Source organism: Myotis nattereri (assembly GCF_964212035.1).
Source record: "Myotis nattereri genome assembly, chromosome: 20".
Classification (NCBI taxonomy): domain Eukaryota; kingdom Metazoa; phylum Chordata; class Mammalia; order Chiroptera; family Vespertilionidae; genus Myotis; species Myotis nattereri.
Genome location: NC_138096.1, coordinates 8123274 through 8140675, shown reverse-complemented (window position 1 = coordinate 8140675; position 17402 = coordinate 8123274). Strand labels below are relative to the sequence as shown.

General features: G+C 40.6%; 1 protein-coding gene across 3 annotated transcripts in view; it reads left to right on the top strand.

Moving 5' to 3' along the window:
* Positions 1–17402, top strand: part of LYPLAL1 (lysophospholipase like 1) — a 59733-nt gene that overhangs the window by 20326 nt on the left and 22005 nt on the right. For 2 of the 3 annotated variants that reach the window (XR_013997267.1, XR_013997268.1), the window contains exons 4-5: positions 10146–10261; positions 11328–11444. Coding sequence is in view for 1 of the 3 variants with exons in the window: in XM_081114383.1 (XP_080970509.1) it covers positions 10146–10261; positions 11328–11567 (356 nt within the window). In the remaining 2 variants the exon portion in view is untranslated. Of the gene's footprint in view, positions 1–10145; positions 10262–11327; positions 11756–17402 lie in introns of those variants that run through there. The other variant, XM_081114383.1, reaches the window with a different exon arrangement.

The window sequence follows — 17402 nt, the reverse complement described above, 5'->3', positions numbered from 1 at the left end:
AGAAGCACTTATATATCATTTGACCTGTTTATAGTTTCAAATAAACTATGTACTAAGGGTTTCAAAGATATTAGAATTATAAACAATAACTCATGAAACTTTAATTCCCTTTCATTTTAATAATAACAGTTTGAGAGCCCCGTGTTTAATTTTAATTAGATTATTCATTTCAGTTTTTAAAACAGTTTATTTTAATTAGCTTAAGTTTTAATATATGTTTAAATTACTGTTGCCATGATTAAGATAAAGTACACAGTCAAAATATGACATCAAATTTACGAAGTTAATTAACTCTGATTCAGAGTTAGTATCACAGGAACAAGGTATTTATAAACTTTGGGTAACTAACGTGGCAACCTCCGTTCTCACGGGCTATAATGTGCCTTCACATAAACTCTTTATTCTACTTAGTGCCCTTTTTTCGGTAATCAGCAAATACATAAGCTGTAACATCTCTGTTTTTATAAAACACACGAAAATGAGATTGGATGTTTACGGTGACATCGCCTTCTATGGGTCTCTGTGTTCTCGTCTGTATTTAACTCTGAGTTCCTGTGTGTCATATGTAACAACTATGTTTAACTCTGATAGAGACAAATATATAGCATTGTGGGAGTGCTGGGCAGAGCACAGGAAGGGCACCCAACTCCGTCTAGGGCCGTGGTCGGCACACTCATTAGTCAGCAGAGCCAAATATCAACAGTACCACGATTGGAATTTCTTTTGAGAGCCAAATTTTTAAAACTTAAACTATATAGGTAGGCACATTGTTATGAACTTAATTAGGGTCCTCCTAAGGCTTAGGAAGAGCCACACTCAAGGGGCCAAAGAGCCGCATGTGGCTCGCGAGCCGCAGTTTGCTGACCAGGGGTCTAGGTCATTAGGTAACATACTTACAGGACAGAATTAAAAATGTGTGCATGTCTGACCGATTCCATCTTACTCAGTTGTTTACCAAATATTTTCTAAGTTCCTCCTGTGTGCAGGCAATGTGTCAGATGCTCAAAGGGACACATAGCTAAATAAAACAGGAGCTATCTCACAATGATTTACAACCTGGAAGAGCCCATGAGGTACTTACAATGACAACTGTAAATAAAGCAGCCGATGACGAGTGCCCTACAGCCCAATAATTGCCTGCTCCTCAAAGAGTGATCACATATATTCATTACTAGAGTCCGAGTGCACGAACTCGTGCACCAGTGGGGTCCCTCGGCCTAGCCTGCGGGATCGGGCCGGAACCGGCTCTCTGACATCCCCTGAGAGGTCCTGGATTGTGAGAGGGTGCAGGCCAGGCCGAGGGACCCTACCATTGCACGATCAGGGCCAGGGAAGGACCACGGGAGGGCTCAAGGGCATATCTGGCCTATCCGGACCCCAGCAGCTAGCTAACCTACTCGTCAGAGTGTCTTCCCCCTGGTGGTCAGTGCACATCCTAGCAACTGGTCGACGGGTCAACTGTCTGCCCCCTGGTGGTCAACGCACGTCATAGCAAGCAGTTGAACGACCTTAGCATATCATTAGCATATTACGCTTTGATTGGTTGAACGGACAACCAGACACTTAGTATATTAGGCTTTAATTATATAGGATTATTTCCCAGGATTCATTGCCATTCCTGGCACAGAGCAGGTGCCTAGGAAAATTATCACGGGTGGAATGACCTAATCAGTGAATTGTTGACTTCAGTAATTAAGTACCACCGGGATTCAGAAGAGATCATAGGTGTTTGAGGCTGAGAAGTCTAGTGGGAAGGCAGCTGGGGGTATTGGAGATTTTGAGATGTACAGATAAAATTTTATTCATAGTGTGCAGGGGTAGGCACAGAGAAGTATATGAACAGTACATACAAGCAGAAAAAGAAGTGCTTGTTTGTCTGGACATTACATGTTAGCAGAAAGTTTGTTGTTTGAATGGAAAATTACTTGTTGACTCTGGTAGCTGTACGAGGAGGCTGAAGAGCCTGTTAGTGACAAAAACGGGTTCCAGTCTAAGTCTATCGCTGCCTATTTGGGTTCTGTTGTCTCAACGGTAAAGGGGGCTAATGATACCTTTTCTGCTTACTGGAAGGTGGTGTTTATAAAACACATGGGCCCTCCAGACTATCAGTAAATTCTTTATGGTTTCCTTTGTATTCTTTTTTTATAAATATATTTTATTGATTTTTTATAGAGAGGAAGGGAGAGGGATAGAGAGTTAGAAACATCAATGAGAGAGCAACATCGATCAGCTGCCTCCTGCACACCCCCTGTTGGAGATGTGCCCACAACCAAGGTACATGACCTTGACCGGAATCGAACCGGGGACCCTTCAGTCCACAGGCCGACGCTCTATCCACTGAGCCAAACTGGTCAGGGCTCCCTTGTATTCTTTATTCTGTAGGCTAGGGATCCAGTGCACAAATTAGTGCACCTTGAAATGAACTGTGGGCTGCAAGGCTGCGGTAGGCACAGGGGCGGGTCTCGGCCCATCCTCCACGGCCCCTCCTACCGCGGCCCCCAGTTCCCTGTCTGCCAGCAGCCCGGCTCCCGCCACTCCCACGCGCTGACGGTGTTGGCCCCGCTCACACCTACTGAAGGTGCAGAGCAATTAGGGCCCGCGCCAGCCACAGGTGTGAGTGGCAGCTGCCAGCCCCGATCTCCCCTCAGGAGCAGGAGAAGGTGGAGAAGTCCTCAGAGGCAATCAGGGCTGACAGCCACCACTTGCATCTGCTGATGGCGCCGAGCCATCAGGATGGAGCCAGGCATCGGCAGCAGTTGCAAGTGTCAGCTCTGGCGCCTACTGTGGGTGCAAGCGGGGTCAGCGCTGGCAGTGGGTGCAAGCAGTGGCTCTGGCACCAGCAGCAGGTGCAAGAGGCGGCTGCTGGCCCCAATCGCCGCTCAGGAGCAGGGGGAGGTGGAGAAGCCCTGAGGGGTGATCAGGGCTGGCAGCGCCACTCACACCCACTGACAGTGCCTAGCAATCGGGGCTGGCAGTGGGTGCGAACGGTGGCTCTGGCGCCAGCAGCGGATGTGAGCGCCAGGTGGGACCATGGTGCAGAAGCAAAGAATTTTCAGTAACCACCAGAGGCTCACCGGCACCCTGCCTTGGTCTGGTGCCCCCCGCTCACCTGCTCCACCATCCTGCCATGGCCAGAGCCTGCCATGTTTCGCGCACGCCACCTGGTGGTCAGCGCACGTCATAGTGACTGGTTGTTTGGTTATTCTGCCATTCGGTCTATTTGCATATTAGCCTTTTATTATATAGGATAATTGGTGAGAGATGATTGAAGAAGGTGTTTGAGTCATATAATTAATTGCAATTAATTTAGGAAATTAATCTGGCAGGAGGGGTAAGTGATGAGATGTGAAGTTACATGTAGAAACCTCAGTTACTGAATTTATATGGTAATGCACTCCTGAAGAAATGTGGTGAGTGGGAAAAGGAAAGATTAGGATAAGAAGTTGCTTTAAAATAAAATCATACAATCTTCATTCATAACAAAGTAGAAAATATTCTAATTAGTACTCTTAATTTATATGTTAATAAGGTGTAAGTGCTATTCTTAATATTTTAATGAAGAATTCAATAGGAATTCAAATAAAAAATGCTTTGATATTCTGACCAATTTTATTAAACACACATCAGAATGATGGTAGGTCACTTTAAAAAATGAATTATGAGAGAAAAAACTAGAAAATTATGATTGAAAATGAAAATATAGAGGTAATAGGTACACAAATTATCCTTATTGCTTTTGTTTAATATGTGATAAAATTTCCAGCTTAATATCACACAACATACACTCTGTGGTTATAATTGCAACCAGTGTAACTTTGTAAACAAAACTAGTCTCTATATTTGAGTAGGTGGGAGCCCATTCTTTCTCCGTGGTTTTATTTTGATTAGTGGCATTTTATTAAACTTAGTGTTTTAAGAACAATTTTTTATAGTATGTGATATCCAGCCTTCTCTCTGTCAACTAAAAAATGGTACTTCTCATACTAAATTCAGTCTCCAAATTGTTAATAAAAATTTTAAGCCCTGGAGTACTAAAAAAACACAAAATATCAAAAATGTTACAGTCTAATGAGGGAGATACAGAAGTCAAGTGTTCTAATACGATACAAGTGTTATTGTAAAAATGTGTTCAAGGTACAGGGTGAGCAGTGAGGAAAGAAGTATTGAACCTTTTAGGGAGTTAAGAACTGCTTCTCAGAGATGATTCCAACTGAGTTACAAAGAATGAGTCAGAATATGACTGATAAACGGGAGGGAAACATTCATGAAAGAAAGCGAGAGGCATGTCAGACTCTCTCTGGAAATACTAGTTTGGTGCACGCCCCGACCCCTAGGGATTTTGAATTATATGCAGAGAGTGACATGAAGAGTGTGCATTTTAGAAAGACTGTGCTTAACAACACCATGGAGGGCGGCCAGTGTGAAGCCAGGAGGATAGCAAGAAGGCAGATGTGTGGAGCCACTCGAGCAGTGGTGCTCAACCTTCCTAACGCCGCGACCCTTTAATACAGTTCCTCATGTTGTGGTGACCCCCAACCATAAAATTATTTTCGTTGCTACTTCATAACTGTAATTTTGCTACTGTTATGAGTTGTAGTGTAAATATCTGATATGCAGGATGTATTTTCATTGTTAAAAATTGAACATAAAGCATAGTGATTAATCACAAAAACAATATATAATTATATGTGTGTTTTTGATGGTCTTAGGCGACCCCTGTGAAAGGGTCATTCGACTCCCAAAGAGGTCGCGACCCACAGGTTGAGAACCGCTGCACTAGAGGGGTGAGAGACGAATGCATGCGTTGTGTCAGGTTTTGGAAACAAGGATTATTAGGAGGATACGTAAGGACAGTCGACTGCAGGTGTTAGCAGTGAAAATACACTCTTTGTTTTTAGTTTTTATCAATGGAAATATATTACCTTCCTGGTGGAAAAGATAAACTATGGCCTGATACGAAGAGCTGGGCCAAGGCTCACCACCTAGCTCAGTGTCTGAGAAGAGCGCTGGATTTTCAGTGCAATGTGCTTCTCGGAGACATTTGTGAGTCCTCGCTCTCTACATAAGAAGTGTGTGTATTTAATTTCATATATTTATACCAAACGTGATTCTACAAAAGGTATAAGAAAAGGGGAAGCACAGGCAATAAAATAGTGACTTTTGAATTTTGTTCTCAATGTTGGCAATATAGTCATAAATAAAACCTGGGACAAGTCCTGTATTCTGAGAAAATTATTAATGACATTACGTTATCCTAGGGGTGGGGAACCGTTTTTCTGCCAAGGGCCATTTGGATATTTACATCATTATTCTCGGGCCATACAAAAGTATCAATTTAAAAATGACCCTGCTGTATTTGGTCATTTAACTCACCCCTGATGCCTTGGCAGGGCCAGACCAATTGATTTTGAGGGCACCACACGGCCCGCGGGCCGGATGTTCCCCACCCCTGCATAATCGGTCTCTGGTTTGATTAACAAGGTGAGGTGTCCAGTGTGCAGAATGTAAGTGTATTTCATAGTACAGTCTGCTTCCCTGTTACCGTCTTGAACGCTTCCTTTCCTTCTGATGTGCTCCTGTATAATGTGAGAAATCAAAGTGGAAAAGGTGTACCAATTTCCTTTTGTGTACTTTTGTGCTTAGAAAATATATATGGTAGTAATATGACTAAAATAGTTGACATTTACATTATAATTGACAGGTTTAAAATTGCCATTATATATCATAATGTTTCATATTTAGTATTTAAATTATACAGGTTGTTTTCATATATCTCTCTTGGGCCTTATAATAGGTTGAGTGGGAACTTACTCTCATTTCAGTTATGATGAAACTAAACATCCAAGAGGTTGCTGGCTAATGCAAAATAGCATTGGGACTAGAACCCAGACCCATGCACTCAGGCAAGAACTTTGTACAGAATGAGATTCCTTTTTTGGCCACTAGGTGGTGATGATTTGTTATTAAGAGAAAATTGATGTAATTTAGGTTTAACTTTGATCTGGGATGTATAGATCTTGGCAAATGCTATGACCAGATTATAAGAATTTTGATAATGTGAGCATACTATGAGAATTTTGAAACAGGGAGAAGTGCTTCTGGAATTATACCTAAGTAGAATTCTAAGTATCCATTATGAGGGTAATGGTTAAGGGAGTTTTGGTCTGTTAATACAGATGAATATTATGTAACCATTAAATACTATGTATACTGTCACATAGAAGACATTTATTAAGTATGCGTTCAATGAATAAAAGTATAATTAGGGAGTTTTGTGATCTTTTGAAAGACTTTCAAATCAGTATTACATTAAAAAGGTATGAAATTATACATTTAGTATGTTTAACTATTAACATGAATTTTTTAAAAATGTCAAAATTATGTAGGAGTAGTGATATTTTAGATATTTGTATGATGGAAACACTTTACATGATGGGTGTATACTAATATATCGATTTTATAAGATTTAAAATAAAAATGAAGGGATAGTTGGAATTACCAAGATGAAGCCTGCCACCAGCATTTCCAGGATCCCTTGTCCTGACTTAATACAAGTATCTTCTGCAGCTCTTTCTTGGAGCTAAAACTTAAGAATGACAGCATCCTACCTGCTTTTAACTCATGCATGTCTTAATTAAGCAACTTACGTTTCTTTAACAGCTATTATCAGGATTTTCAAGCAGTGGAACTGCTGTTCTAACAGTTTTGCATAGATGATGATAAATATTTTGGTTATCCTATAAATTTTGTGTGAGAAAATATACAAATATATACATATATATAGTCTCAAGTCTTTTGAGACTTTATCACAGTTCAGTCTGAAGCATAACATATAATTAAATAGAAGAATTGTTGAAATTTGGAGGGAAGGCAGATTTTATTACATTTTAAAAATCCTATTCAATTGATAGTAAACTTGACTTGTAAGTATTTTTTTCCTCTGGATTTTGTTTCAGATAGATTAACTTATTTTTCCCAGTACAGTTTTTTTATATATTGTTTCTGTTTTATTTTATTTAAGGAGTTCATAAAAACTAGGTTTATTATTTTTTAACATGTTTTATTCAGCTCGTTAATCTTAAATGTATGTTGAAATGTTAACTCTTGACATTTTAATACTTTGCCAGCAACTATAAATATACATTATAACCATTACCTACAATGAGTTTACTATTTGGTATTTACTTATTGGACAGTATATTTTATATTGCATTTTAGACATTTAGATGGAAATTGAATTCAAATAACTAGTCCTTTGTGTTAAATGTTTTTCTATTCTAAAAAAATACACAAAGTCCCTTTTCATAGCAGTGTCCGATGCTAAAGGTGACTGCATTGTCAGAGATGGCTGGTGAGAAATTGCAGATTACCTCCCGAGAGTATAAATGGGTAAGGGACATACATTACATTTTTAAATAATAAGATTTCAGTCAGTACATTTGTCTCCCTTGTAAATTATGAAAATTGAACTTGAGGTTAAATGCTTTCGGGATGCATTTATGTTTGTTTGTAATTACATTTCCTACGTGGCAAAAGTTTTCTGTTTGTGGTTGTTGTTGGGCTGCATGTCCTGATGATGTAAATTCGTCACCTTGCAGAAATATCCTGATGGGAACTGCAATTGACTGTTCATTTATTCACTATGTGCTAGGCACTGTTCTGTGCCTCAGGAGGGCACATCAGTGAATAAAATATACAAAAATCCCTGCTCACATGACCCTGATAGTCTAGTGGGGGTTGTCTTCTGCCCTGGACGGTTATAGAGTCAGAGCAGAAGTGGCTGCGTGTAAAAGGTCTGATAGTAAAGGTCTGCTTGATAAATCCCACCCAGTGATTCAGTGCTCGGAAGTTTCCAGTACAACTTGGTATGCTTTCTTCTGTGAAGGAGTATTGCCTTGCTAGAGGGAAGCAGTTAGATGTCCCGTCTTACCCCTAATTATGCTGCCCCTCCCTTTCTCTTTTGTTCTTCTTGGCCTCTTGGTCTCTCCCCAGCCCTCCTCATCTTCCCTTCATTTTAGAGATGTAATTGTATTGTTAACAATGTGTTTGATAAGCAACTTTGAATTCATTTTGTCAGTAAATGGTGAAAAGGGGAGATAAGAGAAGGAAGTAGAAGCTGAGCATTTGCTAAGATCAATTTTGTGAACTTTAAAGAAAGGCTAAAAGTATATTCTAAGAGGTATGGAGTCTTATTCCCAAACTGAAAGTAAAGTTCTGTAATTATAATAACTGTAAATTTTGAAGGTCCTTGCTGTTTGAACTTTTACAAGTGCTTATTAAGCATTTATAGAATAGGTTTTAAAATGTGATGGAAACCCTAGAGATCTTCTTGTTCAACTAACTTTACTGGAAATGAAATAATCTTGTATACAGTAAGCTCTTCATGTTTTAATGGGACAGGGCAAAGATGTTTCAATGCACAAATTTGTAGGTAATGGTGCCCGTGGCTTTTAACATTGTTTGTAATGTGATGCACAAATGCAAAGTTTACATACAATTCTAAGACATTTATGCTCCCTACTCCCCCACCAGGCTTACTCGTGAGCCTCTAATTAGATGTATCTGCATCTGGGAGTGGTTTTGAAAGAGCCTTTCAAGTTATTCCCATCCATGGTGAGCTGCTGCTACTGGTGAGCCCCTTTTATTTCCTTCTGATTCTCTGCTGAAAGCCACAGGTGTAATATGTATCATACTGCGCCCTTTGTAAAAATCTGAACTTCCCAAGGCTGGTGATCTTTACTCATAGATTTGTATCCTGGGTCCAGAATACTATTACCAGCCTGCCCCAGATAAAGTAGTTCTACTTTAATAAATATCAGCACGAAATCTGGGTTTCACAAGTCCTAGTTTTACAGCTGAAATTAGGGGTGCAGCCTTACCCAGGTCATCTGATCTCCTGTGGCTAAAGCTCCCTTCATCTCTAAAGGAGATTGCAGTAAATTCAAATGTACAGTCTCTAAGGGCTCAGCTTTATACTTCGTTAATTGAAATAAAGCAGGAAGCTGGAAATTAAGAGCTCTGAATTCTATACCAAAGTATATAGTATATTTTCATATTTCCACAGTGTGCAGCTTACTTTTTGTATTTCTCATGAAATAACTCTGACTCAGGACAGAGAATATCATACCAAGCCTCTCACCTGAGGTTGGGTCACCCTCTGCTGTGTCTCCATGATGATGTCTGTTTCCCCCTCGAACATGAGGTCCATGTATTTTCACACACGTGCTGCCCAAGGGAGCGCTAGGTTTGTGTGTATTAATCTGGGTACTTCAGTGTGCAGCACAGTGCTTGGCACGTAAAAGACAATAAGGTTTGTCAAATGAGTACATTGTTTTTTAAACTTGTTTAACGTTTGTGTGTGTGTGTGTATATATATATGTATGTGTATGAAATATATATATATTTCAATATACCATTGTCAGGCAGTTTTCAAAATAATATTGTAATCCAAAAATGTTTTAACTAGCTCACCCAGTCTTTTGAGTGTCTTTCCTAGTTCAGAGGTCACTAAGCACATATTGGTGGCAGGCACTAGAGCAGTGATGGCGAACATATGACATGCATGTCAGAGGTGACACGCAAATTCATTTCTTTGGTTGATTTTGTTAAATGGTATTTAAATATATAAAATAAATATCAAAAATATAAATCTCTGTTTTACTATGGTTGCAAAGATCAAAAAATTTCTATATGTGACACGGCACCAGAGTTAAGTTAGGGTTTTTCAAAATGCTGACACGCCGAGCTCAAAAGGTTCGCCATCACTGCACTAGAGGTATAGCTTCTAACTTGGCAAAAGATGCATGTGATTAATTCTAGTGGCACTGTGAGGACTTACAAGTATAAATAATGCACTATGACTCATATTTTGAATTATAAATCTTTTTACTTGAACATGGTTGCTTTGTTCAATTCCAGCTCTTTTTTTTTTTTAATTAAATATCCTTCCCAGTGATGACATGGACGGGACTCGTAGCTGGTCTTTATCTGTGAGAATTGAAGTAGACTAAATTAGTGCCACGTCTTTAAAGGTCTGTCTTCATCTGCTTTTATAAAATGTTTGCGGAAGACGGGCACAGATGGATCTTGTTGTGAAGTATGGCTGCACTTGCTCTGTTCTGAGAGTGAACTCTTGCTTCTCCTAGGCGGCTTTTCCATGGGAGGGTGCATGGCGATGCATGTGGCGTATAGGAATCACCAAGATGTGGCGGGAGTGTTTGCTCTTTCCAGTTTCCTGAATAAAACCTCTGCTGTTTACCAGGTAAGTTCCAGCTTTAAAAATAAAAACAGGAAAATACATGAAATATTCACACGTTGAAACTAAAACAATTAACATGGTGATAGGCCAAGTTAGTCATATGGTTTATTCAGCCAGTAATTAACCAAATGTCCTATACAAAGAATATGGTTAAGCCAGGTGTCAAAGGGGAAGGATAAAAACAATGCATCTGTGGTACATGTGGACCCTTCCTGTGCAGCAGCGGTTCTCAACCTTCCTGATGCTGCGACCCTTTCATACAGTTCCTCATGTTGTGGGGACCCCCAACCATAACATTATTTTCGTTGCTACTTCATAACTGTCATTTTGCTACTGTTATGAATCGTCATGTAAATATCTGATATGCAGGATGGATTTTCATTGTTACAAATTGAACATAATGAAAGCATAGTGATGAATCACAAAAACAATATGTAATTATAGATGTGTTTTCCGATGGTCTTAGGCGACCCCAGTGAGAGGGTCATTCGACCCCCCAAAGGGGTCGCGACCCACAGGTTGAGAACCGCTGCTATACAGGGTTTCCCAAAAAATGTGTACAGACTTTGAATAATTATATCGGCAGTGTTTTATTTTCAAAATTGAGCTATCGGCTAGTAAAGCGAGTGCACATTTTTGGGGGACATCCTCGATGATTCTAGCTGGCTGCTTATTTCATGAACAGAATCAAAACGACCTACTGCATTGTTGACAGCTGTTTCACAGCAGCGTCCCCTTAAGACTGTGGTCGTGTTGCAGCTTTTTTACCCACAGCAGAAATGGCAGATGGAGAGATGAGAACTAGAACGTATTTTTTCCCCGTGATTGCCTCCCTCTCCAAGGAGGTCTGTCTTCCCAAGTCTCCTTGGGAAATGCGTGGACCGCGTCTGAGACAGCCCTCTGTGGAGTGAATGCAGGTCACACACAACAGCCCGGTGCCAGGCCACCGGTGGGTACCTGGGACAGCACAATCTCCTTTTTCCCTTTCAATATTGGAGTTTTCCCCGCTTTCTCTGACTTCCAAGAATGCTGTCCTTTAACCTCTCCACCGGTCCGTCCTCTTCTCTAGGCTCTGCAGAAGCGTGCTGGGGCGCTCCCCGAGCTGTTCCAGTGCCACGGAACTGCTGACGAGCTCGTCCTTCATTCTTGGGGGGAAGAGACAAACTCGGCCTTACAGTCTCTAGGGGTGAGCACCAAGTTCCATAGCTTCCCAGGGCTTTTCCATGAGCTAAGCACAGGGGAGCTAGAGAAACTGAAGGCATGGATTCTTGCAAAGCTGCCAGGAGAAATGGAGAGACACAAGGAGTAAATAGAGACTCACTTGTTGCCTTGGCTGTTGTGGCTCAGTGGTTAAGCGTTGACCCACGAACCAGATTGAGATTCGACTCCGGTCAGGGCACATGCCCAGGTTGTGGGCTTCATCCCCAGGAAGGGGCTTGCAGGAGGCAGCCGATCGATGATTCTCTCTCATCAATAAAAACATGTTTTAAAAAAGGATTAAGTTGTTAACATATGTCATGCCTTCATGAAAAGTGAATTTTACTGCCAAATTTTATGGTTAATGGTAATTAAAATATTAATAAATATCAACAGTTTACCAACTTGTTATTGTAATGCCTAGCACCATAGAGAATAGTACAGTGTTATTATGGCAAACATTAATTTAGACAAATGTATATTATTTTTAGTCATTTTTTGTAAATACAGTGTATCCCCCCAAAATGTATACACACTTTAACAGCTGATTTCTATTACATTTTGAAAATGAAATGTGTTTTAATAAACACTGCCTTTATTCAAAGTGTGTATACATTTTGGGGGGACATCTTGTATTTGTAGACCTTTTAAGTAAATATTAAAATTTTTTAAAGTATTCAAAATAGTTTAAGGGCAATAAGGAAATATGAAAAGACCTAACATGGTATTATTTATCTTTCCTATTACTTTCTTTAAATTACCTTTCCAGAGAGACTCATGTCTCTATAGTTTTTGACAGAATAACCTTTATTCCAAGTTTACAAAGTGGCTGCACAGGGTCTCCCTTGACCATCACAAAAGCTTCGTAAAGCAGACTGAGTAGCTGTCACTGGTCTTTGGCAGTAGGGGTAGGAGAATGAAAGACTTCCCCGAAGCCTCCAGAGTCTCAGCGGAGCTCTCTCTGTTAGAAGCCGCTGTTCTAGTCCTAGAGGCCCAGGTATGTTCCATCTTTTCTGTTTTATCCATCTAGTCGGTGTATCACATGGCGCATCCTCCTAAAGACATTTCACAGTTTTATGTGCCCACTTATAATCTGCATACATTTTTTGATTATATATCTAATCAAATCCTTTGCCCATTTTTATTAGGCTGCTTGTCTGGATGCTCTGTAAGAGATTTTCCATACTTGCCAGGCACCAACTATTTTGGGGGGAAATGAATCCTTGGTTAGATGTTTTATAAAATTTAGTCTATGGCTTGCATTTTTTTTTCTTGCCAGTGTAATCCAAAGAACAAAAGCTTATTAATATTTTAATTTATATTATGTGCTTTTAATGTCATGGTTAAGAAAGCCAAGGTCACTAAGATTTGTCTCCTATATTTTCTACTGGAAGTTTTATAGCTTTAGATCTTAGATGTAGTCTGTGGTCAATTTCAGGTAAACTTCTATATATGGTAAGAGTTAAGTATCAGGGGTCATTTTTTGCATATCCAATTATTCCAGCACCACTTGTTGGAAGGACTGTCATTTCTCCGCCCACTGGCCTTTTGCAGCGGTGTTGAAAGTTCAGTTGTTGAAGCACATGTAGATTACTTTCTGGACTCTTATGTTCCATGGATTTACTGTCTGTCTTGATGCTAAGACCACCTGACTTGATTACTGTAGCATTGTAATAAGTCTGGAGAACAGACTGCAGTGTTATTCCTCTTTTATCAAGTCTTTGATATTTACCCACTGATTTACCTACCTTTTCCATTGCTCTTCATTCCTTAATGTAGTTTCAGATTTCCACACGGTCCCGTTCTCCTTCTGCCTGAGATAGTAGATAACAGTTATGATAGTGCAGGTCTCTGCTGCTGAGTTTACTCAACTTCTGCATGTCTGGAAAAATAGTATTTTTCTTTTTAAACGCTATATAGAATTCTAGGTTGATAAGGGTTTTTTTCTTCCATTCCTTTAAAGACCTTACACTGTTGTCTTCTTAGATGGTCCCAAAGCAGTTTTGCTCAGGACTAACTGTGTCCCACTATCAGGCACCACGTCTCTGAGGACTCGAGCTGCTGCTCGCTGCAGTATGAGGTTTCGTTCTGGCTGGTGGGAGCTTACCCTTTCCCAACCCCTCTGTGAGCCCACTGACTGTTCCTTTCGGTGGCTCCTGCTTCCCTCACACACACCTGATGGTCTGTACTTTGCTGAAGTGTGGCAGGGACCCTCTGCGGCTCTGGAACATCCTGGTCTGTAAGCTCTGGGCTCTCCCTCCACACACTGGCTGGGCCTTGCAGCGCTCACCTCATTTGTTTCTCCGTAAGGGATGGCGGTCCTGTGCTGCCAGAGTCCAACATCTGGAAACATGCATGTGGTCCAGCTTGTTAGCTGTTTCAGGTCGAGTAAGTCTGGTCCCTGTTTCTCCATCTTGGTCCCAAGCAGGAGCCTCTTCAGTTCTTTTATTTAAAGTTATAAACTTTACATTTAGAGGAAGGGACAGAGAGAGGGGAGGGGAGAGAGACAGAATTTAATAAAAATCCAAGAGAGATTCCTTCTGTGCAGAGTTTTAATTATCTTAAGCTTTTAATAACCTTCAACTTCTTCACGTTTTAAATGCATTGGATTGAGTATACGTGGGTTACAAATGTTTAAAACCCTTAGGGCTACAGTTTGTTCTAAGAGTAACATATATGCATGTCATAGATAAGGGTGTCAGGCCTATAAGTGTGGAGTGTATACAAACCAAATATAGTATAAGGGAAAGGAATCCAGATTTTTTTTAATGAATACTTGTCCTGCCACTTAATAATCACATATTCCAGAGTAAATCTCAGTCTCTGCTACAGTGTACTCCTTGGTTAAATTTTTGTGTGAGGATCAAGGTATACGGCATGTATAAATGCTTTCAATAAAATGTAAACTTAAACAAATTTAAGGTATTACTCATTTTGCCAGAGAGGGAGGGGCGTGTGCATGTAATAGTTACAAATCTTTCTCCACAAACTAATCTGTGTGTAGAATATATATCTAAATATTTTACATAGATAATCTTCAATCCAATTCTGGTCCCCTAACCACTGGGCTCAGAGTGTACTAGTATCTGTTCTCAGTTATCCTGAGCTCTTTTACCTCTTTCCAAATCATGCAAGACCTGGGCCCCTTGCACATACAGTTGCCTCCCTAATTTCCCCTCATGAAGAGGAAATAAGGTGGAAAGCCATTGATTCCCCAGCTGACCATATAGTTTGGCCAACGTGCTCACTACCACTTCCCATGGTCTCCCCTCAGATTCTGTTGATCAGCCTGCAAAGCCTCTATTCTTTCCTGTCTAGTCCTTGAGTACATTACAACGTGAGTGTGCAATTTCTTTGGAGATATTGAGTGGACTTTTATAAAAATGTAAAACATTATTTCAAGATATATTTTCTTCGTACTACCCCCAAATTATCATGTACATTGCATTTGTGATTTTATTTTGTTTTCAATGGGTTGTGAAACCTATATGTGATTTTTATATTAGGAATTGAATTAATGGTTCTATGAAGAATAGTGGACATCCTGTTTTGAAGAAATCATATTTTGGGCAAAATGCCCATTAGTGACTTATGTTTTTGCCAATAGTTTAGTTCAGAGCCTCTGGGATCTTTCTCTCTCTTTTTTTGTTTTGTTAGGAAGTGATGAGAAAGTTTGATTCTTTTGCATTCTATTTTAAATTCCTGTAGCAGTGATTTCAAAATAGCTTGTTACTTCGTTTTTTGTTAGTGCAGCTAATTCATCAGTGTTTCTTTGTTTTGGTGCTTCACTCCCTACTTGTAAGAGCATAGTACTACTTTTAAAATCACTGTTTTCATTTTGTTTCCCTCTTCCCATCCCAATTTTTCTAGTCAGTTGTTGGCTTGTCCAATTGAAGCTAGAGACACACTTGACATATTAGTTCATTGACGTATTAATTTTGGCAAGTCTTGGTATGCTCTCTTTTGCCAATAAAATTATTGAAATTGAAAAATTGGGTGGGGATGTCCACGAAAGACAGAAGTGTTTCCCTTGGGCATTAACTATTAAGCCAGTTTCTCTATGACATAAGAGAGAAGTATTAAACCAATGTTCACGGCATGCAACTGGTGGAAGCAAATATATGGTTCTCTTTAAAAATTTCACTTCAACAGCAATCATCTCAAGTCTAAAACCAGAACTTTTCAATAGCAAATGAAAAATATAGCAATTTCCAGTAGTAACTGAAATGCGTTTTGTTTTTTTCTGCTTGTTTTTTTAGGTTTCTTAATTATTCTGTGAAATGTCAGGAAGAGTCAGGACAGCTGGTTAGCATTGCCTTAGTTCTGCCATAGAATCAAAATCTTTCCATTGCTGGAGGGAATTCAGAGATTGCCATTCCACACAGGGAAACTGAGGCCTGGAGAAGTGACGTGGTGAACACTAGCTCCTGGGAAACAATCTCCCTTCTCACACTGCTCACTGGGCCACCCTGCCATCGCGGCAGCATTCAGAAAGTGTGGCTAAACATTCACTGAATTGCAAGCGTTTTCGATTCACAGCTGTTTCCTTTCCTTTGTAGACATCTTACATTCCTGCTTCTTTTGTTCTGTTTTCTAAAGCAGCGTCGCCAACCGGTGGCCCGTGGACCACTGGTGGTCTGTGAGGTCCGAAAGGTTGGCAACTGCTGGTTTAAGGAAACCTTTGGAGCAGCGGTCGCCAACCGGTGGTCCGTGAGGTCCAAAAGGTTGGCGACCGCTGTTCTAAAGGAATGTAGCGGTCTCTCCCTCTGCCTCAATGTAACAGCAGGCCTAATCTATTTTCAAGAGAAAGGGAGGAAGGGGAGAGAGTGAGCAAGGGAGAGACAGAGAGTGAGAGACAGCTATGAGTTCTATGTATTTATGCGTTCATTGGTTGATTCTTGTATGTGCCCCGACTGGGGATCAAACCTGCAGCCTTGAAGTATTAGGATGATGCTCTAATTAGGCTTGGCCAGAGCAGCAAGCCTAACATTTAAGTCAGAGTTTTAAGAGATTACGAATCATTTCTATCAGTTTCAATTTCTGAATTCCATAGCCTATTACAGTCCTTACCTTACTTGACATCTTTATAGGATTTGGCACTTTGCTTATTAACCCCTGATTCTAGACACTGATGCCTTCTGCTCTAGTTTTTCTAGGTTCTCTGGACCATGACTGCTCTGCCAGTGGCTCCTTCCCTGTTAGTCCCTTCATGTGGAGGCTCCTCCTTTTGGCTCTGTTTTTTCTGTTCTCTCTCTAGGTGGTCTTCCACCTCTGTGGTTCAGATTACTGGCCTCAAGACTACACCTCGGGCCCATGCTCACACTTTAGCTCCCCATCTGTGTTTCAGACTCCCTGCTGAGTCTCCCCACCTGGCTGTCAGACAACCACTATACATGCACTATATTCAAAACAATGCAAAATCTTCACTCTTATCAAATGTGTGATTTAGGTTAAAGCCACATATAATCTCTCCAACTCTGTTCCCTCACCTGTAAAATGGGCTTGTTGTGAAATTGAATATGAAGAGCCCCGCACAGCTGAGAATTATTACCCCTCTTTCCTGACCCTGCTTCACCTGTTGTGTGACCTGTTTTAAATGACTTTCCCCCCACATAACAATGTCTTTGTATCCTGCCCTACCCTTCCCCGTCTTATTTTTCCATCGTGTCGGTCAACAAATCCTTTTGATGTTCTCTCAAAGAAACATCTTTCCGTTTTGCCCTCTAATCCATCCTCGTCGGCTCTGCCTTAGTTGTGGTCTCATTGTACCTTTGGGTGGGTCTCCCCGCCTCTGGTCTCTCGGTCTGCTCCTTCTCCAACATGCCACCAGTGTCACTGGCCTGCCCCACTTCCTAACAACCCCCTGCCGGGTCCTCTGCCTTCAGAATGAATTAGAATTCTTCAGCTAAAGAGAAAATCCCTTCAAAATCTAGCCCTGCCAAATTTT